Raw genomic sequence first — 27,132 nt, forward strand, 5'->3', positions numbered from 1 at the left:
CTATTTTGTCCGTTGCAACCAGCCGATTTCACCAAGAGGATCCCTCCATAATCTTACGTCGCTTCTTTGACCATGGCTTTGTCTATCAATACCGAGCTAAGGAAGAACGCCATATCAGCCTTTAGACGTTGCAATGTTTCGTCAATAAAAACCAAATTTACTGGGAAAATTGTGAATATTTTTTTTTTTCGATTTTCTTCGAAAATTTTGTTGGCAATTTGAATCTGACACTTCTGAAAATGTTAAGAAAAAATAATTTCCTTAATTTTCCTGAAAAATACATGTTTTATCCGCGGAAATTTGGCAAATCTCAAATGTGCCTAAGGCGTTTGTCCTTAACAGGATGGTCGTATTCATGGTCATTCCCCTAGATAGTTCCTGTATGGTAAAAAAAATTCGTATATACGACGCAAAGTTCAGGCCATAAAGATTTGAAGTTTTCAGATCGTGCATCCGAAAACTTGAGGACCACTGTTGCGGAAGTTCGGGCCAGACATCTAAAGTACTTCGGTCCCTATTCTATTGGCTCTTGAAAAGTTTCAACCGAAGTACTTCAGATGTGTGACCCAAACTTCGGCAACTATGGACCTTAAGTTTTTGGATGCGCGATTCGAAAATTCTAGAGAACCATACGGCCTGAACTTTGGGTCTCACTCGAGAAGTTTTTTTCTCCTCCTCAGTAGGCCCCGTGTAATTTCCATTGTGATTAAGAGAGGTTAAAGAAAATCCCTAATTTTGCATCATACATAGGACACTTTTTGCGAGTTTTGAGAAAAATTCAGAAGTATATTACTTTATGGATGGATCTCTGCAAGGGATTGCAACGATTTGGAACTTCGAAAAGTAAAAAATATGGTAGAACATTTTTTGTGTTATCGATAAGTTTTATGGTGGATGTAAACCTACCTTAAAACTTACAAAACTCGCAGTATATTTTATTTCATTTTTCGTGTTTCCTCTACCGATGGATCGTTGTAATTATTTCTTTCAAGGACCCATTATCAAGATCATATACTGCTAAATTTTATTCAAGGTCTGTAAAACTTGTTCTTAACATGAAGAAAAAGGCGGAAAACGAAGAGGAACGGGTGAGCAAGGAAGAACAAGAGGGGAAAAACTATGAGAAGGAGAGAAGGTGCAGAAGCAACCGTCTACAAAAGAACATTAATGACACATACGTTGTTTCTAAAACGAGCCTAAACTCTTGATTATTTATTGCAAAATGAGGTCCAATTAGTTTGTTTTTTTCTTTCAAATATTTTCGGTGAAATCCGGCAATTATGGTCTTGAAGTGATAGACCAAGATGCCAATAAAGACGCATTCATTCGGTTGACAACACCCACTACGGCGACGCGACGCACGCCACCGCCACAGTGCCGCCACTACGGTAAACCAGACGTGCCGTGGCTGGTGTCTCCGTCTGGCTCAGCCTGTTGTCGATTTTCAGAGTAAAAATCTTGAAAATTTCACAATGTTGTCACTTGATGTGGAAACGTAATGTTTTCTAGAGTTAGGCAAATTTTTGGAATGAGCAATCACATTACAGCGGAAAATGTATGTAGCGCAGGCAATTATTAGCAATCGCCAGCAATTTGCAAACCACGGTGAATAAAGTTAGAAAAGCATAAAATTCAAAAATAAGAAAACAAGATTAAAGAGCTGATTATGTTGCCTGTAGAGTGAATAGACACGTTTCCCTCCGTAAAATGATGGTAAAAATAAGCCCACTCAGAGCGGTGTAGTCAACTCCGAGATATTAGTTAGTTTTTGATCGGACAGGCATCTAAACTAACTTTGAGACAGTGCGTGGAGTATCACAAAAAATGAAGGCGCTCTAAGCCAAGATCGTGCTTTTGAAAGCCACAACCCTTAAAAATTCCCTTATGCCGATATATATTGTTGCAATTTATCGAAAGAACATATGTGAGCCGCTGGCAAATTGCGACAAATGCGAAAGAGACCTCCAATTTAACATCTCGTTGAACAGAATCTATACTATTGACGAGCTAAGATTGCGATAAGCATTTTTTACAGTAAATGCAGATTTAAGATGTTCAGGAATCAGGAATCCTTGATTATTTCCGAGATTAGAATGTGGCAATATGAGAACACTGAGACAGGAATTGTCACATAAATGTCAAAGATATTTTCCCACGATTAAGGTTGAACTGATGATATTCGAAATTTGCGTCCATTTTGCCAACCGAGACCGAGTTCATCGGTGCGAATGCCCTCGAAAAGACGCCGCAGAGGGAGGACTTAAGCCGGGTAAAGTGAGGTCAACGAAAATGACCTCTTGGGCCTGCTCACACATGTTCCACCTTACTTTCCGCCGTTTCCTCATTTGAGTTCGACTTGGAATGTGGAAGTATCGCTTCCTCCACGTCCGGCACCTAAACATAAGAAATTTAACAAGAATTTAAATTCACTTGCTCAGAGATAGCAGCCGGCACCCAGTGGATCGAGTTAATAAGAGGGGTCGGACATGAAATTTTTAACAAAAACTGCGAAATTTTGATGTCTAATTCGTCATAGTTTGAGACATAAAGGGTGATTCTGAACGAAAATTTCACGAGAAAACCAATGGAACCATTTTTAAAGTCTCAAAGTTTTGCTTTAACGGAGTTATAAGCTTTTAAAGTTTCCAAATTTTGTCCGACCTCTCCACTGACTCGATCCACTGTGCGGTGGGAGCGTCAGTTCAACCGATTCTTAGATAGAGTACCCTTAGGGGGTTAGGTCATGCAGCTCTTAAGGCCCCAAAAGGCAGCCTACCTATGAGCCTATGAACTCAAATTGTCCAGAATGGTTTATCTTTACAATTGTTACGACTTTTCGTTTGTAAAGAACGTATTTGGCTCGGTTTTTGCATAGATTTACTAATTTTCTCGGAAAGACGCCTATTCATAAACTTTCTTGGCCATTTTGCTTTGATTTTGGGATCGAAAAATTGACAGCGGAATTTTTCTAGTGTTTTCCGTGTTAGAAGGTTGGCTGCCCTTTTGGGCCCTAAGTGCTCCTTATTTCTTCAGGTACGTGTTCTCTCCTTATCGGTCCTTTAATTTCAACCAACTCTTAGAGGGGAGAAAGTAATTCAGAAAAACATCAGACTATAAAATTTAACGTTAGGAGCTTAGAAACTTGGATAAATTTACTAAAATCAATACTGTCATTAGGGTTTTGGCAAAGGATTAGACCATAGTGTGATTAGACTTACTGCTTCTAACCGATTCAACTCCTTTTCGGAAAGCCTCTCAAGTATTGCGACAGCATAAGAATCACCCACAATATTGTTCGTGGTCCTGCATCGATCCCTGAAAAGCAAAGCAAATTAAGCGTGAATTTTTTTGGCTGAGTATACTAATAAAATAATGGACCAAAAATTTGTCTGATTTTATGGGAGCAACAAAACTGTAACTTTTCCATTAGGTAGTAAAGAGGAGTGACTCCAATAGATCCCTCAAAATGAAAAATTCAAATTAATAATGGTAAGAAACATGTTTAATTTTATTTATTTGTTAACGATTCATGACGCGACTAAGAGTGTCGATGCAAAAGTTTAATTAATTCAATAACGATGTTAGGAACTTATCCTCCAAATCATGATCTAAATTTTAGAACTTGTAGAATAGAATAGAAAATAGGACCTGCCTAAACATCAGGCATGCCTAAACAGAATAATGCCTAACAGAGTCATACCTAACAGAGTCATGCCATTAATCCTAACAAAGACATATTTTTCTAAAAAAAACCAGATGGTTGATGTCATTAGACGTCACCCAAAAAACCAAAGTGGAGGAGATCGTGGTATGCAGGACCGTAACAGATGAATTCAATCGCTGGTTTTTGAAAAGTAATACCTCCGTTATTTGGAAAGGATGATTCCATAAGGCGGTCGAAATTAAAAATCTTGAGGGAATTACAGCAGCCAAGATATCCATTTCGCTTCTTCATAATTTAACATCACGGTGAATTTACGCCAAATGCATATCAACATCGAGATATCGGACAAATTTTTCTAAAAATTGGTTAGATTTTAAATGTATGCCAAAAAACGAATCCACAACGCCTAGAGGCACATTGTTGCCTCCCAAGATCTATTTTGTATATCCTCAAATAAAGATCCAAGCGAAAAATTTCGCACTCGATTAGTCAACTTAAACGATTCTTTTTCGCGCACCCAAGGATACTTCCAGCATTAATTTCGGTTTTGCAAGGGATACTGTTGGAGGATAAACAGCTGCAATTTGATTCTAGGCGTAAAAGATCTGTATTTTGTCAAACAGATAAACGAAAACGGTATTTTGGCAAAATTTGACCGATATTGCCTGAAATAGAGCGCATTGCGCTGCATATCGATTGTTGAATCGATATCGAATGACCTTGATCGATAAAAATCATTACTAATATAGGGATTCATCGATCAGAATTATTCGATGAAGATTCAACCATCAACCCGTAGTAGGTCCGTGTGAGAAATAATTTACGGTCATGCATAATTTCGAATATTTTGTGGAAGGTTATTTGCCTAGCTGCAAATCTGAAGGCGCGTTTCTGGTCTGCTAAACTTGATCCATGACCGCCATAGGTTACTGAGAATATGTTCAGAGCGTCGCTTCATCATCCGTTCCTTTTCTTTTACACCTGGTACTCACATAAACCAGTCGATCGTGAATAACAAGGAAACATCATCAGACGGCACGCCAATTGTTCCGCACAGCATTACAATGGTTACCAGAGAGGCACTGGGAATGGTCGCCATTGACATCGTCATTATAGACACGATGATCCTGTACAGAAATTAGAAACTGTTAAATGAACTATATGTAAACTGTGTTCCAAGTGTGGAAAGGACGATTTTAACCAAAAGCAGCCTAACCTCTTGATGCGTTGCCTATTTTCCTCTCATTTTCATTTTTTCACACGAAAAGTAAGCAACATTTTGACTTGGGACTTTATTATTGTAACCTTCACAAGTTATGGAGACTCAAGAAAAGGTTCGGAGCGATGCGTATTGTATAGCTGCGCACGCGCTTGAGTGTAATATCAGCGGTAATCGTGATCATCTGCCATCATATCGAAGTGATACGAATACAAGGCGCTCTGAGCAACTATTCCACCTCGGAAGTATTGCACAGTATCAAACGAAAATGAAGGCGCACTGCCATATGTAAATTGACTTGTATCGTTTACCACTATGTAGAACCCTAGTGATCCTGTGCATTCGGCTACCGTGCGATCGAGTTTTTGGGGACTTAGTACCTGCTGGCATTTCCTGACAAGAAACTTGAGTTTCAACTCGAGTTTTACAAATTCGATAATCCAAAATGGTGGATGTGGTCTAAAATATAATCTCGGCTCCTGTTTGATCCTACCCTGATTGGTTTCAAGGGATAATTATTGAGTTAAAGTTCTTTTTAGCAGCAAGGTGGAGGAATGGCTGTGCTGGGTCCACACCATTTCGCGGGGATATGAAAGCCAAGAAGTTCCAAAAATTATAATCAGGGTAAAAAAAAAAAAATCAACTCTAATAAGTACTCATTTCTCGAGTTTTTTTTTTCTTTTTCTTTTTTTTTAACCTCTAATTATATTTTTTGGAACTTCTTGGCTTTGATTTCCCCGCAAAATGGCGATGACCCAGCACCATTTCTCTACCTTGTTACATACAGTTCGGGCCACTTCTTAGTATTTTTTTTTTTTTTTTAATTATTATTATCCACCATGTCTGACAGATTTTACTAGACTTGCATGAATTAATATTTTAGTAAGACAAAGTTTTGTAGACTTACTCCAGAGTGATGTAATCAGACAGCCCCAGTGGTACGTTGTTCATTTGAGCGATGAAAATGAGAGCGGTGACCATAAATAATCCAGTTCCGTTTAAATTCAAGCTTCCCAACGGAAGTACAAAGCGCACAATTCGTTTATTTTTCTGCAGCTTTCTCTCCAGGATGTCGAATGATATTGGCATTGAGGCAGTCCTGTTAATTCAAATGCAGGGTTTATCATTTACCTCAACTAATTACTCCTTGAAAACCTATTAACTATCCATATTGAAGCAGCAAGCTCATCATTCATAACTGGCGACAGCCGAGTGCGTACTACCGTTCTTTATTCGGACGTATTTCCGCTAAACGGAACCAGAGACAGGTGGGAAAGAAGCGGTGTGCTCGTTAGTTCTCCGGTTGTAAGAATGAATTTGAATCATAAAGTGCCAGTGACGTCAGCGAAGACGAAGGGGACGGACAAGGACGAGTCTCTTTAACTTAATCTCTTCTTTTTAGTTTTCTTTTTTTCCATTTTCCCTTGCTTTCATTTTCCCCATCCACCTTTAATCCTCGTTCCCTTTGTCTCCTCTACCCCCTATATTGTCGCTTTTTTTCTTAATCTTTCCCAGTTTCTGAAAGTCTTGCGTTCTTTCGCACCGGGAGCTTTGTGAGATAGTACAACCTGCTTACGAACGTCTAACGATAACTTATGAGTCAGGTCATTTGGAGGAGCGAGCGACACTGCGCGACGCGCGGTGGACCGAATCAATGGAAGAGGTTGGACTTGACTTTTGTTACTAAAACTGCAAATTTAGATGATTATTTCGCCAAATTTTAAATTTTGAGGGGTTGATTGCCATAGTGATTTTGATGAAAGAAACGATAGGACCATTTTTAACACCTCAAAATTTGTAAAAACGGAGTTATGAGCTTTTAAAGTTCCCACATTTAGTCCGACCTCTCCCATTGACTCGATCCAACGTGCGGCACGGCGCGCGGCGATCTCACTCCCCTCCAGCCCTCCGAACACCGCAGCCTCCTCGCGACATCCCTCCCGGCCCTTCCCTTCCATCTAGCGCCACAACTGTTGCTCATTCATAAAGCCTCCCCTCCACTCGATAACGGAGCCGCCACTATAACTACGTCTCCCCCTCCACTCTACTACTCCATTGACTTGCATCACTACAACTCGTGAGACGCTCGCTAGGTAGCGCTGGCCTTATATACCGTAAATTTTGCCCCTCCGTTCAACTGGCCCATTAGCTCAGTTGGTTAGAGCGTCGTGCTAATAACGCGAAGGTCGTGGGTTCGATCCCCCCATGGGCCATTAATGTTTTACTGGACCAAAGCGTTATTTTACCTTTCTTCCTCATGAACTCGCAGTTTTGCGGTTTTTTTCTTTCTGAATAAAGGCAAAGCCATGAATTATTAAAGACCTTGGTAAAGCATTAGTGCAAAATTGGCTTTCATATCCGAATCGACTATCATACAAACAGTCTTATAGCGTAAATTTAAAAAAAAAAAAAAAAAAAAAAAAAAAAAAAAAAAAAAAAAAAAAAAAAAAAAAAAAATTGATTCCTGCGTATTGAAAAGTGTAGATAAAACACTGAGATAGTTGACAGCGTCTTTTGAAGCTTAATACCTGATTTTAAAAAAGTGTTAAAAGGCTTGTCTGAAATTAAGCGGTCCTGTTTCAAGCATGTGCGGTTTATCCTATCTTTTACTCTATTTAATTTCATTCACAAGTTCACAAATTTAAAATAAATCAATAAAAAAATAAGGAAAATAAAAATTGTATCGAGTCCCGAAAATTTGCTCAGCTTGCTCAGCAATATGCTGAAGAAATAGACCAGGGCACTTGACTTATCACCTAAACAGGTGATTATTTTTAAACTTTGCTACGGGGAATCGTCTACCTAAAATCTTGTATCCTGATCTTAAAAGAATTCAGTGTGAATAAACAAAATAATTATTGGTAGCTTTATTTTTATTTCTGTTTGAGTTTTAATTATTTACCTACTTGGACGAAGTTGCGAATGCAGTCAAAATACAGGGCATTAACTGAACATAATAGGAGAACGGATTCGAGCGAAGGAATATTAAGTACAGAAGCTGAAGAAACACAAATTGATGAGTCGCCAAACCAATCAGAGCGGTCGCCATAAACCACGCTAGTTGGCTGAATGTTTGACCTATGTCCGGCACAGAGTAAATTTTGGCACAAATTATGCTTCCTACGGCAACAGGAGTGAACCTAAAAAAGTAAAATAATTTAAAATATTGATAAATAATTATGAAATATTGATAATTATAATTATATAAATAATTACAATATTATATTTTTATCCTAATAAAATAATTAATATGAATATTGAGTTCTTGTAGCGTTTACATCGCTTGCACCAATACTGCCGTGCTAAGGATGAACGCTCTAAGAGCCTACAGGTGTAGTCAAACTCTCTTGATTTAAATACGAATTTTGAGGGTAGTTTGCGAATATTTGTCTTCGTTTTTTGTCAAAGAATTTTATTCGTAATAAGGTCTAAATTATCTGAACATTTCATGGAACAATTATAACACTTCTCGCAAACAAACATTTTATTTGAGGCAGTTTGGCAACTCTCGAATGTTTATACGCACGTGTCGTTCTTTCTTAGCGCAGCAGAATAATTCTTAAGAACTCCTCTGAAAAGTATTCGTTTTGAAGATCGCGGGTACAGATGTTGTCTCTTCTCTGAATGAAATCAACTTCGCAAATTAGAAAAATCCAATTTAAATTTTATGTCTTCCTTTTCTTTTTTCTTCCTTTTTTTCTTTCTTTTTTCTTTTTTTTTTTTTTTTTTTTTTGTAGCTAGGGAATTCGTGAATTAATAAGGAGGGGAGCTATATGGTGAAAATATCAACATCAATAATCAATACCGAGCCATAACTTTTGGTCCTGTCAAATTATTACAGTTTTTCGTTATACTTTTCATAAGTATTATACTAAATTATTTCTTTTAAAAAATAAGTATTTTCCTTTTTAAATCCTTTTGGAAGGTAGGGCTCCTCTATGTAGAATTTGGGTATAATAGAAAAATCTTACCAAACAACTCCCATGAGTATTTTCAAAAGTGCCTCGTATAAAATCGTGAAAAAATCCACTGCCGCTTTTGCTTTCTTACCGAGTCCACCTAACACGGAGCCGAACAGGATGAAAAATGTCACAATGCCAAGCATATTTGTTCCAGGCCTGAAAATTTATACCATGAACAAAATGCAATATCAACAACGGACTCAACATTTAACGTAAATACAGGTCCCAAAAATAAGATAAGGAAGAATGTGGTTCCCATAAAGTTACTCTGAGTACATTTTTCGTCACAGTCTTGATAAAAGCAATTTTTGGATAATATAAAAAAAAAAAAAAAAAAAAAAAAAAAAAAAAAAAAAATGTAAAAAAAAGAGCATTAGGTACTCCTTTATTGATATCAAGTGCAAAAAGCTAAACAAAATACTAAGGAGACCCGAGTAAAAAATTCACGAAATTCACTACTCAGAAGCATGAAGAGAAAACAAAAAAGTTTTACCTTGAACCAATAACTTTTTCGTAGGTGCCATTTGTCTTCGGAACGTACTTTGATACAGTCTACAAAAAACAAAAAAAAAAATATTTACCGAACTTACAGTCTTGAAATACAATCCAACAATTAAGGATGAATAACAAATTGACAGTAGTAAATAAAAGTAAGATTATCAGCTTGTATAACGTGTTTTTAATAGATCTAAATTGCCGCAAGTACTATACGTCTGTAGAGATACTAGGTAGCTAATGAGAAAATACCAAAGTAGACATTTTTTGAGGCTTCCTCTAAAAATTAATTTCTTTTTCTTCTCTCTTTCTCTTTCTTTCCCTCCCTTTTTCTCTTTTCTTTTCCCCTGATTTTGTCTATCAGGTCCATTTAGAATTTTATTTGTGCAAAAACTCTTTTCCTCGATTTTCATCAAACCTAAGGTAAAAAAAGTCAGGATTCATTCAAATGTCTGGATATCATACAAATTTTTAGGTGTTACCCGGCTTTTACAAATAAAATATTAATTAGGATAGCTCCCTTTATGTGGGTCCGTGGAACCTAAGTAACACTATAGCCTCATTGAAGTACGTATTGGACTGCATTTTGCAATTTGTGGCTACAAATTCTAACTCATCTGAAAAAAAAAACACTTATGTACATCGGGAAACTAATGGCACTTACGTTTTTTTAAACAGAGCCGAAATTTATGGTTCTTAATTGCAAAATGTAGTCCAATTGAACCACATTATGCAATTCCGAACTGCCATTTCTGGCTCATTTTAGAAACCATTTAATTGTCATTCCTTTGCAAATAGGTGATTTTATGAATGAGTCAGAAATAGCAGTTCCTTATCGCGAGATGCAGTCAAATTGGTACATTCAGCATAGCAGAATCTGTAAAATGTATACAGGAAACAAGAAAATTTATACTTATTTCTAGTGATGCGACCATTTCGTCGTCTGGGAGGCTAGTTTTGCCTACCTTTCAAAAGAAGCAGGAAAATCACGCATGCCCCTTAGCAGAGTATGTAGTTTGCCCTCATCTAATGAGTATATAGGCAAAATCATATTCCACTCGTCGAAATGGTCGTATCATCAGACATTGAAGGAAAACTTTTCCTGTTTGTCTGTTCATAGCGCGTCTGCAACCGACCATTATACAGTAGTAAAATATTCGGTTCCGAATTCCTTGCCGAACATTATCTCATAGACTTTTCCGCCCCCGAAAATTACTTCGAGTTATTGTATGAAGAAAAGCTCAGCGGTCCATATCGCCATATATCGTAAAATACAATATCGTGCACTTACCGATTCGAAAGAGGACGAAAGAATGTTGTCCGAAATAATATTTCTGAAACATTTCAAACGAGATTAAGAGAACTTACAAACTGCGTAGAATTTATAGAGCTTGACAAAACTTTTAGATAGACGTGAGACTAACAGAAGAATGACATAAGACCTATACAATACAGGGTGTCCGGAAGTTAACGTACTTAACTTTCAGGATCGCTTTTTCGGCTCAAAATAAGACTTTTTTTCCCTATACACATATGCCCGAAAACGCTTCTTACGTGAGCTATGCGCTTACAAAGTTGCCATTATTTTTCGTTCAAATTAATATAGCTCCTCGTCATTTTTTCATAGGTGGCTGAAACTTTGCATAAGGAGGTATTTTTTAGCGCTCTATTCATTTTTTGTGTTTTCAAGGACGTACGTCTTCGAAAAATGACGTCACAAGCTTTCCCGAATTTGAAAATTGCGATAACTTTTTTGGTAGATGATATTTCGAAAAACAGATTACGGCACGTGAAAGAGCGTAAAAAATCAAGGGGTCCAAGTACTGCACAAAATTTTCCAGAAACGCGTTATTTCGACGCAAAAGAACTTTGAAAAATTTTAAGATTTTCGAAGCTCCATTTGAAACCATGTTTTCGATAAGCCTCCAAGTATGATTTTTCGGTGGATATTTGATACCAAAAATATCGCCGCCTAACCGCGATTTTAGTAAGATGATGCTCGGGCCAGTCCCAAGCCTGGAAAAAGTGTGAGGGAAAGGTCAAGAGCCGTCTCAATAGCTTCGAGGTTTTCGAAGCCCCTTGCTCTGTAGGCAATTTTTCAATCCTTGCAGTAAAAATTGCCTACACAGCAAGGAGCTTCGAAAATCTTAAAATTTTTCAAAGTTCTGTTGCGTCGAAATAACGCGTTTCTGGAAAATTTTGTGCAGTCTTGGACCCCTTGATTTTTTACGCTCTTTCACGTGCCGTAATCCGTTTTTCGAAATATCATCTACCAAAAAAGTTATCGCAATTTTCAAATTCGGGAAAGCTTGTGACGTCATTTTCCGAAGACGTACGTCCTTGAAAACACAAAAAATGAATAGAGCGCTAAAAAATACCCCCCTATGCAAAGTTTCAGCCACCTATGAAAAAATGACGAGGAGCTATATTAATTTGAACGAAAAATAATGGCAACTTTGTAAGCGCATAGCTCACGTATGAAGCGTTTTCGGGCATATGTGTATAGGAAAAAAAAGTCTTATTTTGAGCCGAAATAGCGATCCTGAAAGTTAAATACGTTAACTTCCGGACACCCTGTATAATATAAGATAACATTATACCTATATAATATAGACATTATAATTCTCTGTTATGGTGGTAATGTATAGCATTGCGTCCATGACATTAGACTCCATGCTCACCTACAGAAAGTTCGGCTGCTCATCACGTCCAAGATCTTGGACTCCATGCTCAATTTTATGAGGAATATTTTTTTCGATAAATCAAAGTGAGCATAGTGTCCAAAATTGTGGGGTGCCCATATTCTCTGACCTTAGACGATCATAGAGTCCAAAAATTTATCAAGACAGTTTTTGTGAAATGAATACGAAAAAAAATGTGTTCTCCCAGAAAATTGTTCATTCAGGTTAGGTTAAATTTGGTTGGGTTAGTTCAAGTTGGATTATATAAGAAAAATATGCAATTTTCTATGATGAAGAATGGATGGGCATTAAAACTACGGGAGGTCTCCTGATATTGGACTCCATGCTCAAGCGGAGAAGTGAAAAGTTCAGTGATGAGCATGGAGTCCAAGATCTTGGACGAGATGAGCAGGCAAGCATATCAAGGGTGAGCATGGTCCCCGCACGAAGAGGAAAAATCACGGCGAAAGTTTCCAAGAATGGACGTTGAGACGTTTTCCATATAAAAAATTAAGTATGACAGGAAGTCTGCGACGTCGCAATCCGAGATACGTGGTTTGGTAGTTTCGCCGTCGCACAATGGATCTAGTCAGATAGGAAGGTCGAATATGGAATTTTTGACTGAGACTGCAAATTTTTATGTTTATCACGTCACACTTTAAATTTCAAGGGGAACCTCAAGAGAAACATTCCATGAAGAAACCAATGGAACCATTTTCAGAACTTCAAAGTTTTGTATTAAAGGAGTTATAAGCGTTTAAAATTTCCAAATTTTGTCCGACCTCTCCTATTGACTCGATCCACTGTGTGTCGGTGTATGAAAATTGAATGAGACGAACAATGATGCAAGCTCGTTATCTTACCTGCCAATATTAAACAAATTATCGAGGGTCGACAGTGCAGGCCTGCTATCATTCCTTAAAATGTTTCTCACTGCACCAGGGCTCCCGGGATGGATCCAAACACTCAGTAAAATTCCAAAAGCAGTGGTAATGAAAGTGGTGGTTAAGAAGTAAATCGCGGCCCTCACCGCAATTATCCCATTCTTCTTGACATTCAAAGTTGCCGTTCCTGCAGGATTGAAATCATAAAAATATTCATTTTTGCCTCGTGATTTAACTCGCTACTGCAACAAATCTCATTACAGTCAGCCGTGTTAAATGCTCTCTACTTCAGTGGTTCTGACTGTTCTGACTATTTACATCCCTAATTGCATAGATTGCAATAGGGAGCAAACTGTATAGTGAAAGTACTGCAATTCCACTGAGTGTTGTATATGTTGCCTAGCTCCTATTTGAAGGGGGCCCATTTACTGAAACTTACAGCAGTGAAATTGAAATAAGTTGCAATTTTTCATTGCATTACATATTGCCTATATTTCTGACACATAAAGCTTATTTAGTTGATAGTTTAAAATCGGCATAAATCGATTAAATGATGTAAAAATATTGCAATTTAATGATGAAAAAATTTTAGTTTTATTGAAAGCAAATTGAAATTTAATTTCAATATTTTCGCGGCACTATGCTACTTGGGACTGGAGAAAAAAGCAAAATCAATTCTGAAGAGCACGTATAACCTCTATTTTTTCAAAACTGCAAAGCCAGTTTTGGAAAGTACAGTAAGTACGAGGAGTTTCGCCTAAATACTATTATAATAGAGTACTTGACTTGGCACTTCAATTTTTGCCTTTCAAAGTGAATAGGAAAGAATACGTTTATCATCAAACTTTTCAATGAGCGATTATCATTATTTCAAAATCAAAGAAGATCAGGCTGAAATATTTAGACGCAGCTTAAAACCCCCTTGCCCTTAAATTTCCTGGGAACTCCTCATTTAAACGGAAAAAAATGACTGTGCGCGGATAACCATCTTGGTTTTGTTAATTAAAAGTTGGTGCCGTATACATGACAAAATTGATAAAATAACCAACGGCATTGTATTGTCCACAACGTTTTTAGGGAAATCAATCATTTTCAATTAGTTGCTACTAGCTATTACAAATCTGTTCACCGAGACAAAATTGATGGTAAACTGCTCCATCAAGTTGACTCATTGCACCAAAAAGTGCGCTTGCGCTTCACCTATCTTGTTTTTGGTTGATGCTACTCGGTTAAGTGGGCTCATTGAACTACAGAATGCGTTAGTGCAAATTATAAACTTGTTGATTATGAAGGTCACCATCTTAGATAACTCAATTAAAGTATTTTGTTAATAGTCTGCCCTGTCAATTTTTTACGCTTTACCAACATTGAGTCACCAAAGAAAGCAATCAGATATGGGCTGATTAAGGGAAAGTATGTTGATAAATTTTCAAGAATTCATATTCAACCCACCTTGTGTGACTGATAAGCGTGGAATAATATGTTCGTGGAGCGTACTCCTTTTCCCGTCCCTGGCTCGGGCGACGGTAAAGTCGCCGCAAAACTATATGACTTCGCGCAATTAATTATTCTTGACTCTGCTCGGTTTTAATGATAATTAGAGGGCATTTATTACAACAATTCAGAAACTCGGACGATGTTAAATTTTTCACTGATTTAAAAAAAAACACGGATTAAAACGAACTAAAATATTCATCAAAACCAAAAATTATTTCATTCTAAAAGTAAAGTATACCTCATATCGTAATTTTTGAGGGGAAAAATAAAACTAACACTGATAGGAGGTATGATGGCGCGGAGCGCCTTCAGGGGGTTGGACCGCGTAGCGATCAGGGGGCATACCGCATAGCCCCTAGTATTTCACTATTTGCCTACGTATTTGACAAAATGCCTAATTTTACAATTTGCCTGCGACATATCGATTGCAGTGTTTGAAATTTTCTTTCCTCCCCCCCTCCCCTTGGCACCAAGTTTTACGAAAATCCGACGAGCAGGAACTGAGATAGCGTTTTAGGCCACGCCCGCCACCTTGGTTTTTCGAATTTTCGAAATTAGACTAAAAATTCGAATTTAATCAATGGAATGGGAGCCGATGTATCAATTTAGGCTACGTCCGCCGTCTGAAATTTTCAAATTCAGGAAATTCAACTTGAAACGCATCATAACCAAAATCTAAGCTCAGATTCGGCTTCCTCGTGAAAAATCGATGCTAGTTCATGTTTCATATGTTACCATAGCATAAAAAAGAGGGTAATCGTAGGCGTAAAGATTCTATCAAAGCCGGCCGGTATGCGGAAGTAGGCACAGAATTCAAACGTTTGAGCTACGCCGCCAGGCGCCGGGCGCCAAGCATTTGGTTCGTCCGTTTCCGAGAAAACAAACTTCTTTTTACTCATCAGCTGACCCACTCCGAATCACCCATGTTGCCACGTCGGACTGATATGTACACGCCTACGTTAATCTCTTTCCTTCATGATATGGTGACATATGATACATGAAATAGCATCGATTTTTCACGAGGAAGCCGAATCTGAGCTTTGATTCCGGATATTATGCGTTTTAAGTCAAATTTTCTTTTATCTATTTTAATCACTCAGGAAAATTTGCGGAAACTCATAAGAATAACAGTGTGTATTCTTTTAAAAACATTGATCGAAAATAAAACATTGGCGGTATTTGAATCCATTAATCTCCGAGATAACTTGAACACGGTTGTTTTACGACTTTTTACGTATGTTGTTTTCTTCCGCATTGGTTGTCGGCAGCGTAGCGGCCAAAGGCCCCTGGTGCTAATAATAGTTTTCAAAATCAATTTTTTTCTACATTCAAAATTCCAAGGAAATGGCAGAAATTTATCAATGAACCAATCTAAGTATGGGATTGAATATCCTGGTTTTCCGTTCAAATCGACGCTATATACAGGTTTTTCGGTCAAGATTCTCATCATACTGAATAGCTCAATTAGGGTCTTCGGCTAGGGTTACATAGGTCCCAGGTTCAATCCCCGCGGTAGGCAAAAAAATTTGATAGGTCGGATACGACTACAGCACCTCACAATAAGTACTGTAGTCTCATTTTACTCGATTTCGAAATGTATTTACGCGATTAACCCTTTTCCACCATCCCCTAGCTGCGGAACCCGACATTGCACACCTTTGTATTCAATTTTTTTAGCTGTACGTTTCACAAGAAAATGCTCCTCTTTATGGGTAAAAACACAAAATATTAGGTTCTCCTTGCTTTCATGATTGATACACTAAACATCCGGATGGGTCAGTTTACCATCTTTGAAGGTCTATCTCAGCAACGTTGTGCGGGACTTCTACGGAGGACGGCGCGCCCGCCCAGCAGTGTTGGTGCGAATTACCATCTTTGTTGTCAACGCCCACCTGATCGCGGTTTGAGGTTTCTAACCATCATACATTTGTGCTCGTAGCAAAATTGTTCTCAGGGGTCGAATCTGGGAATCCAAGATGGTAAATGTCACCTACTACCTGGCTACAAGCACCAAAGATTTTTTTCCGTGTACATCGAATCCTCTATGTTTTGAGCTCTCTCAGGAGATGCCTCAGAATCCGGCATTGGACCAGTAGAAAACTACGACAAAATGTGCAAGCTTGATAGATCCATGATAAAAAAAAAAAAATAGGAATTAACTCCATTCCTATAGAATAAAATGAAGAGGACTGTAATGGTCCGATAAATCGATGATAAACATCTTTATAATTTATATTACCTGTCGTAATGCAAACTGCTACAAATGGCAACATCATCAATTTCAACGCTCGAAAGTAAATTTCTCCCGGGTAAGATATTATGCCGATTTCTCCTGGGCTCAGCTTATACGGCCGGAGACTGTAACCTATATGACATAAGATGAAATCTCTATGCAGCTGAGGACTTTGAAAAAGATTAGAGGAGTTTACAAAAATACTATGCGTTAGGCAAGCGACGAATCGTAGATTCGAGTCGCTTATTTGGTATTGAAATTATTTTAAAATCCTCATGAATTACACTTAAAGCACTTAACTGTATTCACGTCATGAAACATGTAAAGATCACAAATTCACAACTATACCGCAACGTTTTTACAAACTACACCTGAATAGAGAATAATGCCGAATTAAAGCATGGTCGTATGATTACATTTTATGAAGAAATGTTTGATACGTTGAGCGACACCCATAGTTTAGAAGATACACAGTATGTCTAAAAGGAGCGACTTTAAAGCCACAATCACGCATGGGCAAAAATTAAGGGGCCGAGAGTTCCTAAGGCCTAATCTGCTTAGCTCCTTTCAATGTGAGGGATTTTGTTAAGTAAGTGAGTGACATTACTTATATCCTGGAAATTGTAGTTGGATCTACTTTTTGGCAAGAACGAAATAGCTTCTATGTCGCCTTATTTTTCAAAAATTCCCAGAGGAGGCTTTCTGGATCCCTTTTTCAAGCCAGGGAAGATCCCCGAACTCTCCTTTGAGCTAGGCGAGTTCCTCTTGTGTCACCAGGAACCCCTTAATGGGATGCCCTTCTACCCCCCTTCCACCTTCCTTGCGGAAAGTTCCCAGTCCTATGTCCACAATGATACGCATAGTTCATGAGGTTATATTTTTTTGTTTACAGTTTCACATGAGCATCGAGAAAAATAACCCTCTTGCCCAGTTATTTTTATTCAATATTGATGCACTCACCTGCCAATCCACCGATGATGACACCAGCCACAGTGCAGAGCAAGAATCCATTCTCCTTCAATTTTTTCAAATTCTTTTGGGATTGAGACTCTCTTTTTTTGTTTTGCCGCATCTTAAACCACTTTAAAAATAGAAAAACTGTAGTACTACGAGAGTAATTCTTACACAGATGAGAATATAAGTTAAAGTACCTGAAGAGGAAACCCACCAAAATGATGTGAACAAAGCTCACAACAGTAGATTTCCCGGCAAAAAAATTTATTTCATGGACTAAATACAAAAATCGGCTGCAAAAATTAATAATTGTACTTCGAAGAATTGAATTAAAATTCGAGTTCTACGTGTGCCTTGCTGTAATGATTGGGAGTAGAATATCTGAGTCTGCCCCTGAATTTTTTATATTATTCTCCTACATGAATAACTTAATGTTGAGTTTTCGGTAGACAAAAATATTTCCTCTGATAACGGTTACATCTGTGATATTTTTGAAGAAATGATGTGCCGCTTTGTTTATAAAATCTTCGATTAGACCGAAGGAATCAAATTTCACAAAGTACTGCGATGTGCCAAAATAAAATAAGTTAATAATCATGGTTAGGTCAGAATTACAAAAAAATAAAGAAAAAAAGAGAAAAAAAGGGATGAACTAAAACATCCTGTGGAATGTACATTTTCGTCGCCGAAATTCATGTGAGAAATGCGTAGATTGAATTTTTAAAAAGTTGAACCATTTGAAGCGTATATCCGTGTAGTCTTTATTAAAGTTTATTAGTTAGTTACTTAATTTATCACAACGATCAGCAACTAGGCTATTTACGTCGAAGACAAAGAATTTACCTTTTTTTTAAATTCACTTATTTAAGGAGCTTAAAAATTTCGATGATCACTATTGGATCATCAGAACTTAAAGGATGGATGTTTGGATGTACAACATTATAAAACGAGATAAATATATTTTTAATTCATCTGATATGTATTAGTGAACTTTGTTAATTTCAAAGTAGCAAAACCTATTACTGCTACATGGAATGCAATTTTCTACCATTACAGACCTACGTATTCTTCTCACTGGTGAAGTTCCTCCCTCGGATATCTCCTCGCAAAAAATACTTGGAATGTAAAAGAAATTAACGAGTATATAAAAAATCTGATTGAGTAATAACTTACCTTGATTCTAAACGCTAAATTATACGCTGCTTCGTCTAAACCTGTTGATTAAGTTAGGGGATTGAGTACTTTGACACATGTAAGGGAGTGAGGGCATTTGTGATGCCTAAAAATTGACTGAAAATACACTCTGATAAACAAACCACTATGAGCACGCACTTTTAAAGTTATTTTTCACATTTCAGCTGTAACAAGTATCTTGTGTAGGTAAAAATAGGTTATACTTCCAGCTCAGAAACTTGAACTTGCACTGAATTTGTAGATAAATACCAGTGTCTCTCATTATCGCCTGCGTCAAGTACAGGAATGAGTGAAAATATTTGATAAGAGGCTGATATTTTAAAATGTCTTCAACAAGTTTTAAATATCTTCAAGTTTACTGATAAGAATTTTGATTGGCTTGGCCATACTCTGTAGGAGTCAGGATCTTCAGAGGACGAAGACGAAAAAAAAAAGAGGAAGGAGAATTCGAGGGAGGAAAAAGAAAAGGAGAAATAGAGGAAGAAAAGACATTCCTCCTCTTCCTCTTACTCCTTCCACTTCCTTCTCCTCTTCAACTTTTGCCGCTTTTTCCTCTACTTGCTCTTTTTCTTTCAACTTTAATATTTTGTCTGCATTTTGACGATTATTTCCCTCAAATATTTTTCAGAACCACCCTTAACAGACAGGCATAATATCAGATTGCGAAGGAGGGAATTCATTTACATGTAAACGAGCCAAGCAGATCTAAGAAGTTTTAATTGCCCAAGTATATCACAGATTGCAATAAATTGCGATTACGCATGGATTGCAATTTGCCAAACAGAACCGAAAGCATTCAACTGTTCCTAGGATTTTGCAACTTACATTATTTGCAAAAAATTACTAAAATAGGTAATTTTTGTCTTGAATTCATAGTTTATCGGGAGTAGAGATAAAACTTGTTTCGACGATCAGTTTATTGTATTTGCAGAGGAAAGACGTTTCCCAATCTTGGCGACATTGGAATGCTCTTGGTCTCTTTTTGCAAAATGCAATGGACATGACCCGCGGTGGGGTGGCGGGTGGTAGGCTGTACAGCGAGGATCTAAAATGAAAGAGCGCCTTTAAATAGGCGTTTATACTATTGAGACATTTCTCAGGCACAAATGTTTGCACACATGCTTAGGATATACAAATGAACCGCATTTTGCAATTTGGAGCTATAAAATCTGCTCCACCTGGAAAAACACGTAAGTGCATAGGGAAACTAATGGTGCATACGTTGTTTTTAAACCGAGCCGGAATTTATAGTTCCTAATTTGCAAAATGTAGGTAGTCCAAATATCTTTTGTGCCATAGTTTTCATTTGCGATGTGCTGAGCTATAGATGTGTAGAGCAACTATTTGTGCCTAAGAAGAATCTTCGTAGTGCAAACGAAGAATTACAGGTGCTCTGACCTGGCAGTAAAGTCCGCGGCCGCACCGCCGCAGGCGAAGCGATGCGTACCTGGAAGATCAAAACGCCTTCATCTCCGTGCGTATGCAACACGGACATCCGTGGAGTTCGAATAGTTGTATCCAAGCGTTATAATGAAATCCGTTTCATGTTCGTCGCTTGCGATATTGACTGCGAGCGCTTTGCTTGTTACTCTCACACCTCCATTTAATTCTAACGTCGCCGTATTGTGTCATTGTGCCGATTAATGATCGTTATGATGAATGTTAAACTATTACTGATTTTCATTGCATCATTGTCAATTTTCCGAAATTTTTGGTGCATCACAAGGGTTGTTCAAGTATTACGTAACCCACTTAAATAGGGGAGTGGGTCTGAGTTTGCTTCATGAGGGGGTTCATGAAAGGGAGAGGGAGGCCTAGAACCAGACTTAAATTTAAGTTACCTTACCAGTAACACCCCCCCCCCCCATTCCTTTAAAATTAATGAAGAATGTCCCGTACAAAGGATTACCTCAGCTATTTCTTGAGCTTATGCTGCTGTGATTTTAAAATATTCGAGGTTTGGGGGTGGCGGTAAGGACCGTCTTATTTATTCAAAACAGAGGCGAGACGTTTTCTTCCGATTGCTTTAATAAAGAAAAAGGATGGGTCAAAAAGTTGGCAAAAATTCGTAATCCTTGAATGGCCCCGCATAGCAGCTTACTTTTCAGCATGAAAATAAAAGAATTCCAATTGAAAGGAACAAAAAAATTTATTTGCTCGTGGTGAGTGAAAAACATGAATAAACGCATTTCGATTGGTATTGCGTTTCGTGTCTTGTATATGAAAATAAATTCAATCAATGTAGGTATACATCAAAATATTCAACGCATAGGGAGTAAGTAAAAATACATTTCGAGTCCATGATGATAATTTAAAAAATGGATTAGAAAACGTAACTATTTTTAAAAAAAATGGAATGCACAGCCAATGAAATACTTACTTGATTCTCTTAAAACTAGATCAACATAATACTATTTACATCAGCAATTATTTCCAATTGGTACAAAAATAAACTGGAAAAACTTAAATTAACTTATAATTACAAAATGAAGTCGAAATACATGTATAAAATGTAGTTTTCTTCAAGGCGAGTTTAATAGCACACGTCGTTTGAAAACTAAAACTAAAACTGCAATATGTACATGATACAATTTTAAACCTAAGTTTGATTTTAACGAAAATGCGCTTTGCTCCGCCATGCACAACCAAGGCTCCAAAAATCACCGGCAGTGGCGAGTCTTGAAAGTTGACAACCCTGTTTTTACTCCATTTAAAGCCATTAAAAATATCGATTTTTTTATACGATTTTCGAACAATCGATTGTTTAACATACATTCAAATGGAGAAGAACAGTGTTGCCACTTTGTAAGACTCGCCACTGATCTCCGGCAGAATATAATCATCCAATCAAGAGGAATCCATATCTTGACCGAGTTCAACAGAATAAAACTGAGTACATTAACACGTTTGTAAAAGTACCTATTATTAAGGGGGATGAATGGCAGGTATGTCTTTTGTGAAAAAAGCCAAAACGTTAGTTCTTTTCTACAAAATTCGATCCAATTTACAACGAAGCTGAAAATCCTTAAACAACGTGATTGTTCTTCGTTCCATTTTCCTCGGTTTTATCGGTGATGACTGTCATAGCTGGGTTAACGTATCCCTCGTTAAGTTCAAGCTGTAAAAAACCAAAAATAGCCTTTTAAGTCTTTGATCAGATACAATATACCTGATTTACAGCTTTAAAAATACACCCACTTAATTTGAGAGGCTTGGAGGACAAGGCGCAAAAGTGTAGTTTTTGCTCTATCGAAAAATACATGTTTGAAGTTTCGAAATTGCATGGCTCCTTTCGGCGAGAGAAAGGTCAAACTGACTGCTTAAAAATTGGAATTTGAAAGCACATTTTTTCAGAATATGTATCAAGACTAATTTTACTTGAAATCATTGATATCTCAATTGTTTCATAAACTGCACGTATGTGCCTTGTTCTCCAAGCCCCTAATATATGCCTATTTTCTCATGCAAACTTCCCTTAAAATGCGAAGTAAACATGAAAAATGGATTCTTTGCTAAACTGGTGCGAGACAGAAAAAAGGAATCATTCCTTTTAAACGTGACACAAAAATTATGATTAACACATCGAGGAAGTCTGAAATTTACTCCTCAGTTCACTGTCTGCGAAAGAAAGTGCGCATTATTCAATTTTCCGTTTTAAAAAGTAAAACTTTGGCAAAGACGTTATTCAGTACCAATAAGTCGTTCCAGTTTTATAGATCCAAGTGGAACTGAAATGACCGCCATCTTGTTTCGCATTTTCAATTAAAAATAAATAGTGAAATAGATGTCATTTATCCGCAATCTGCTCTTCCCTGCTTTTCAAATTAAGTTTAATAATGGATTGATGTTGAAGTAAACAAACACCCAATAATGGAAAATCTTTTTAGCACACACATTTTCAACGCATTTTATGAGTCATGGTGTTTTTGTCAACTTTTTGTCCTGATGGAAACTTCATATCTCGACGGTGAAATTGCTAAAATGCGTATCTTGGTTGCAGTGTTTCAAAATCTCCGCTCCTAATTTATTTTTTCAAAGGAGACCCAACCAACATCATGACTCGGCATTTTCACAGAATATTCTTCACATAGAGAATAAAAATCCCAGAAGTTTTATAGAAATGACGTTTAGTAAAAAATCCAGTATGGCAGAAAGTTTGCTACGCCGTAAACCGAGGTATACCTACTCATCTCTGCAGTTTCAGCATCAAAATGCGTTATTTGTTTTAAAATTATTGGTGCTCCTACTACAGCGTAATTTTTTTTTATTTAATATCCGAGAGACTAATTGTAAGTTAAATCACAAAGGTGTTTAAGTATAGCCGACTCTATTACATCTCTCTCTATGGAAGACACGTCATTACAGAGGACTATACTCTATATCTATAATAAAAGTCGATATCTATAATAAAAGTGTTGTAGTTGTGCTGAGAGTCCAAAATTTTTCCGGATGTAGGGAATTCATTTCTACTCACCATGTCTGCAGCTGCTAGCTCTTTTGTAGACAACTTCTGAACCACTGCTATCGTGTAACAGTCACCAAGAAGGTTGTTCGGGGTCCGAAACCGATCTCTACAAAATAATAACAAAATTAAAGCATTAAGAGCGATGAAAATAATGCATTTACAGCGAGGAAGCAAAGTCTCTTTAAGTGGTCATTTTACGTTTTATTTTATTTTCCTTGTTACATCATATAAATTTTTCCTAATGAAGAATTACCGCACTTCTTAAAATTGACGAAATAATGCTAAGGAGAACTAAAGTATGAATTCACTGAATTAAAGCAAAAGAAACTATATGAAAAGGACATGCGTGCATAATAGTTGTAACTAGCCCTTTTCGCATAGAAATTTCAGATTAAAGGTTACGAAATACCACTATTGCAACATCGGTAGCTCCGCTATTGCATACGTTATGAAATGAAGGCAAAACATGGGCTAGAATTGCACATCTTATTATTAATTTATCATCAAGGTACGAGTATGATCGTTGCAATATTATTGGGAGTAAAAATCGAATTCTTTTCTTGTGGACTCTCATCAATGTGTTTATTAAAGACGTTCTTTTACGGACTTTTTTTCAATTAATTTATTTATTTTTTCTATTTTTTTTTGTTTACTTGGAGCCGTATCGAAAGTACACACATTTTCAAATCATACTTACAGGAACCAGTCAATGGCGTATAGGAGTGAAACATCTGTTGTTGGTGCGTTGATAAATCCACACAACATAACCACCAATACAAGGATGGCACTAGGAATGGAAGCGTTGGACATGCTGATGAAAGTAGCAGTGATCCTGGAAAAACAACAGAGAAAATTAAGTGTATCGAATCGGATCATCCATCAAGGAACTACACACCGTTAGACTGTAAATACGTTTTTTTTGGCGCGTATACGTAGTATACCGCCTTTGCGATCGTTTCGAACCCTGCTCGATACAATAACCGAGTCCCTTAGTTCCTTACCGAAAAGTGACTACCGCGAACTTCTGAGATTTTCCAAAGCGTGTAAAAAGTTTATTTATCCGTCAATAATTATGATTTAAAGTTGTTTCTCATTCTGGGGCTCGCTAGTTTATGTGCAGTGAATACCAAGAGTCTACGTTACTTGGTTTTTTTAAAAAAAGCCTAAGAGTACGACGCGCTGATTTAAAATATGCATATATAAGCGGAAGCAAGCGAACTGATTCGAGGATGGCTGACCAGTTCGGCACTCCTTGAATGAGAATTTCACTCACTCCGTTTTGTTCAAAACGTTGCTTTGACATATCTCCACACCACTGTTATCCTTTTCAAAAGTTGGTACTCCTTGCTCTGATAGCCGGGGCCAGCAGGATAGTGGTAAGTGCAATCTGTGATGAGCCTCGAGACTCATTAGACCATTTGCTAAACCTGGCTCATACAGGAGTCCACTCAGCCCTCTCGTCCCCACGCTCCTGATCACTGCGTCGGCGTCACGAAGAACAATGGGCCTTGGGCCGCCTTGGGTCCCAACGCGGCCGATACCCGTACCCCAATTACTCACGCTTCATTAACCATTTCACCGTCACGCTAGGATTCGTCCAATTTTCAAAAAAAATTGTTTCGCGTGTATTTAGCAATTTTTTCCTTACTCTCCGTTAAAACACAAATAAAAAGAGACCTCATTCATAAAAATCGGCCGAATAGAAGAGAAGTTACAGTAATCGAAATCCGAAGAAATCAACAAAACCTCGACTTCTCGATACGAAAAATAAAATGAAGGGGAAAAAAAGAAAGTATAAATTACAATTAAATATAATTGACCTCAGAATTTGACAAGCAATTCATTTATATACCTAACGCTGAAAAAACTGGGAGAAATTACAAAAAATTCGCCTCTTGCAAGGGGCTTCTTTGTAAGAATTTTGACCTGAAGACAACGGTCGAATAACAGCAGTACTCCATACAATACACGGTGTGCCTGAACGAGTTAAACATTTTTTATACGTCCAAATCGAAAAATCGTTATATTTTTAACTACAATGTCTCTTGAATCGTTTAAGCCAAAAAAAAAAAAAAAAAAAAAAATTCCGTCGAGATTCTGGAACGCAAAGGCGCTTTAAAAGTATTCTGGGGCTATAATAGCTAAATCACCGGTAGTAAATCCCGTTATATTATTAAAAAGAAATTGACTCCATAGTTTAATTCCTTAGTTTCTTGAATACGATTATTTTAAGCACTTAAACATTTATACCACCAATTTTAGACATGGGGTGATTTCCTGAGAGCCGATAATATCACGAATTTCTCATAGAACCCTTCAACAGTGGCTTGCTTTTTTGGCAGCCGATTCGGCCATCGAACCGGAGTTTAAATGGAAGCTGATAATAACCCAAAGCTCTGAGAAAAATTTTGAGATGAGTATAAGAACGGTTTGTTGTAAGTAACGAGGAGAGGCGGGCAAAGCGGCTAAAATCCGATCTAATTTTTACAGTTTTTCTGTTGAATTAATGTTGCCGCGGGCTTCTGACTGTGTCCACACATAGTTTCTGTTCAGCATATCGATACATAAGTATTTACACACGTAGAATCTAATTTTCACGTCGGGGAGTCGACATATTTTGATTTTTTCGATTTTATACGGAAAATTGATGGTTTTTCGGGATTGAAATTATTATTGTTTCATGAAAAATAAATGCACCCAAAATGACTATAGCATATTGATTTTTACACATTTGCACTCACGAAATTGGTTGGTAAATTCAACGAGTGGGTGCATCGACCTGGTATATCAAGTTTCTGCAATTTTTTACGGCAAATCAGTAGATTTTCGGGATGTAGATTGCTTACTTTCAATTCATGAATGAATAAAGCAACGACATGGTTGAACTTCTTTGCATGGAAAGACGTTTAAAATAACAAAATCAAGACGTATTTAATGCAATTGCATTTATATCGAGTCAATTTCTTTTCAATAATATAACGGGATTTTTACTACCGGTGATTTGGGTATTTTAGCCCCAGAATACCTTTAAATCGACTTTATCTTCTAGGAGTTCGACAGAATTTTTCCTTTCTTCGCTTAAATTATTCCGTAGCACTTTTCTTCAAGAATCTGATAAGATTTTGCTTGAGGCAGATCAAAAAACTTAAATTCGATCGAATAGCTTTCTACATTCACAATACACGGTCTCGTCAAGGTGCGTCTTTGACCTCGCAGTGTTGGATCGTGAATTCTCTTGTTGTGCTGTTTGCCTGTTTTGAAATCTCCGTAAATGAAAACTAAAGGGGTTGATATGTGCGAGTTAATGACGCGCCTTATCAACACATTGTGTTGGAGTTCACTGCTTGTTTTTTTTTTTTTTTTTAAATTGTATGATGGTTCAAATAATGAGTCTTAGATCGTATGAGGAGTAACATCAAGTTTCCATCAGAACATTCAAATATCGAGATTTTTACTCGAAGAACCTTGATAAGCTGAACTCTTAGAAATTTAGCAGCATCTAAAGGCTCATATACCGCTCCTGCATGCTAACCACGGCAGAAGAGGGGACCAAGATTCCTTTAGCCCGCTCTACTTTGCATCATGAACAACCCCAACAAATAACATGAAATGCAAGTCTATACTTGACACTTTCAGTGTACTTACAGTAGAGAAAAATAATCGCTGACTCCTAAAGCGATGTTGTTCATCTGAGCGATGAAAATGACAGCGACGACCAGGTAAAATGATGAGCCATCCATGTTAACACTTCCCAATGGTAAAACGAACCTCGTTACCTTCGGGTTCATCTTCAACTTCTCGTCCATTAATTTGTACGTGATTGGCAGTGATGCAGCTCTGGAAAAATGATCAAAGAATAAATTAATAGGATTTATATGAGAGGT

At 37.3% G+C, this 27,132-nt stretch overlaps 2 protein-coding genes and 1 non-coding gene across 9 annotated transcripts in view; 1 reads left to right on the forward strand and 2 right to left on the reverse strand.

Annotated features, from left to right (window-relative positions):
* Nucleotides 1–1,200: 1,200 nt before the first annotated feature.
* Nucleotides 1,201–19,043, reverse strand: LOC109032762 (excitatory amino acid transporter 2). 4 transcript variants are annotated; one of them, XM_019045044.2, is made up of 12 exons: nt 18,763–19,043; nt 17,596–17,707; nt 16,642–16,767; nt 12,885–13,092; nt 10,632–10,674; nt 9,339–9,397; nt 8,855–9,001; nt 7,790–8,023; nt 5,791–5,982; nt 4,657–4,791; nt 3,219–3,315; nt 1,202–2,394 (listed from the first exon to the last, which is right to left on the reverse strand). In XM_019045044.2, the coding sequence occupies exons 2-12, from the start codon at nt 17,705–17,707 to the stop codon at nt 2,308–2,310; spliced, it is 1,440 nt and encodes a 479-aa protein (XP_018900589.2). In that variant the 5' UTR covers nt 18,763–19,043; the 3' UTR covers nt 1,202–2,307. The 4 variants fall into 4 exon arrangements, with proteins under 4 accessions (XP_072158420.1, XP_018900589.2, XP_072158417.1 ...); XM_072302316.1 differs by having other exon boundaries at nt 17,596–17,716; XM_072302319.1 differs by lacking the exon at nt 16,642–16,767 and having other exon boundaries at nt 1,201–2,394; nt 17,596–17,716.
* Nucleotides 7,023–7,096, forward strand: TRNAI-AAU (transfer RNA isoleucine (anticodon AAU)). Its single transcript has one exon. It is a non-coding gene; the product is annotated as a tRNA-Ile (tRNA).
* Nucleotides 19,044–20,913: 1,870 nt separating the features above from the next.
* LOC109032759 (excitatory amino acid transporter 2) overlaps nt 20,914–27,132 on the reverse strand; it is a 63,511-nt gene continuing 57,292 nt past the window's right edge. For all 4 annotated transcript variants that reach the window (XM_019045040.2, XM_019045038.2, XM_019045039.2 and 1 more), the window contains exons 9-12: nt 26,894–27,085; nt 23,946–24,080; nt 23,258–23,354; nt 20,914–21,901 (exon numbers count right to left, since the gene is read on the reverse strand). In XM_019045040.2, coding sequence (XP_018900585.2) covers nt 21,809–21,901; nt 23,258–23,354; nt 23,946–24,080; nt 26,894–27,085 — 517 coding nt within the window. In that variant the 3' untranslated portion in view covers nt 20,914–21,808. The remainder of the gene's footprint in view (nt 21,902–23,257; nt 23,355–23,945; nt 24,081–26,893; nt 27,086–27,132) is intronic.

This window comes from Bemisia tabaci, chromosome 7 (genome assembly GCF_918797505.1).
Source record: "Bemisia tabaci chromosome 7, PGI_BMITA_v3".
NCBI lineage: Eukaryota > Metazoa > Arthropoda > Insecta > Hemiptera > Aleyrodidae > Bemisia > Bemisia tabaci.

What these genes read in the sequence shown, in the direction of transcription:
- LOC109032762 (XM_019045044.2), bottom strand. Translation starts at nt 17,707, where the DNA reads ATGCGGCAAAACAAAAAAAGAGAGTCTCAATCCCAAAAGAATTTGAAA. An exon ending in GAAAAAGTTATTGGTTCAAG is followed by an intron (nt 9,002 to 9,338) that starts GTAAAACTTTTT and finishes ATAAATTTTCAG; the next exon opens with GCCTGGAACAAATATGCTTG. An exon ending in ATACTCATGGGAGTTGTTTG is followed by an intron (nt 8,024 to 8,854) that starts GTAAGATTTTTC and finishes TTACTTTTTTAG; the next exon opens with GTTCACTCCTGTTGCCGTAG.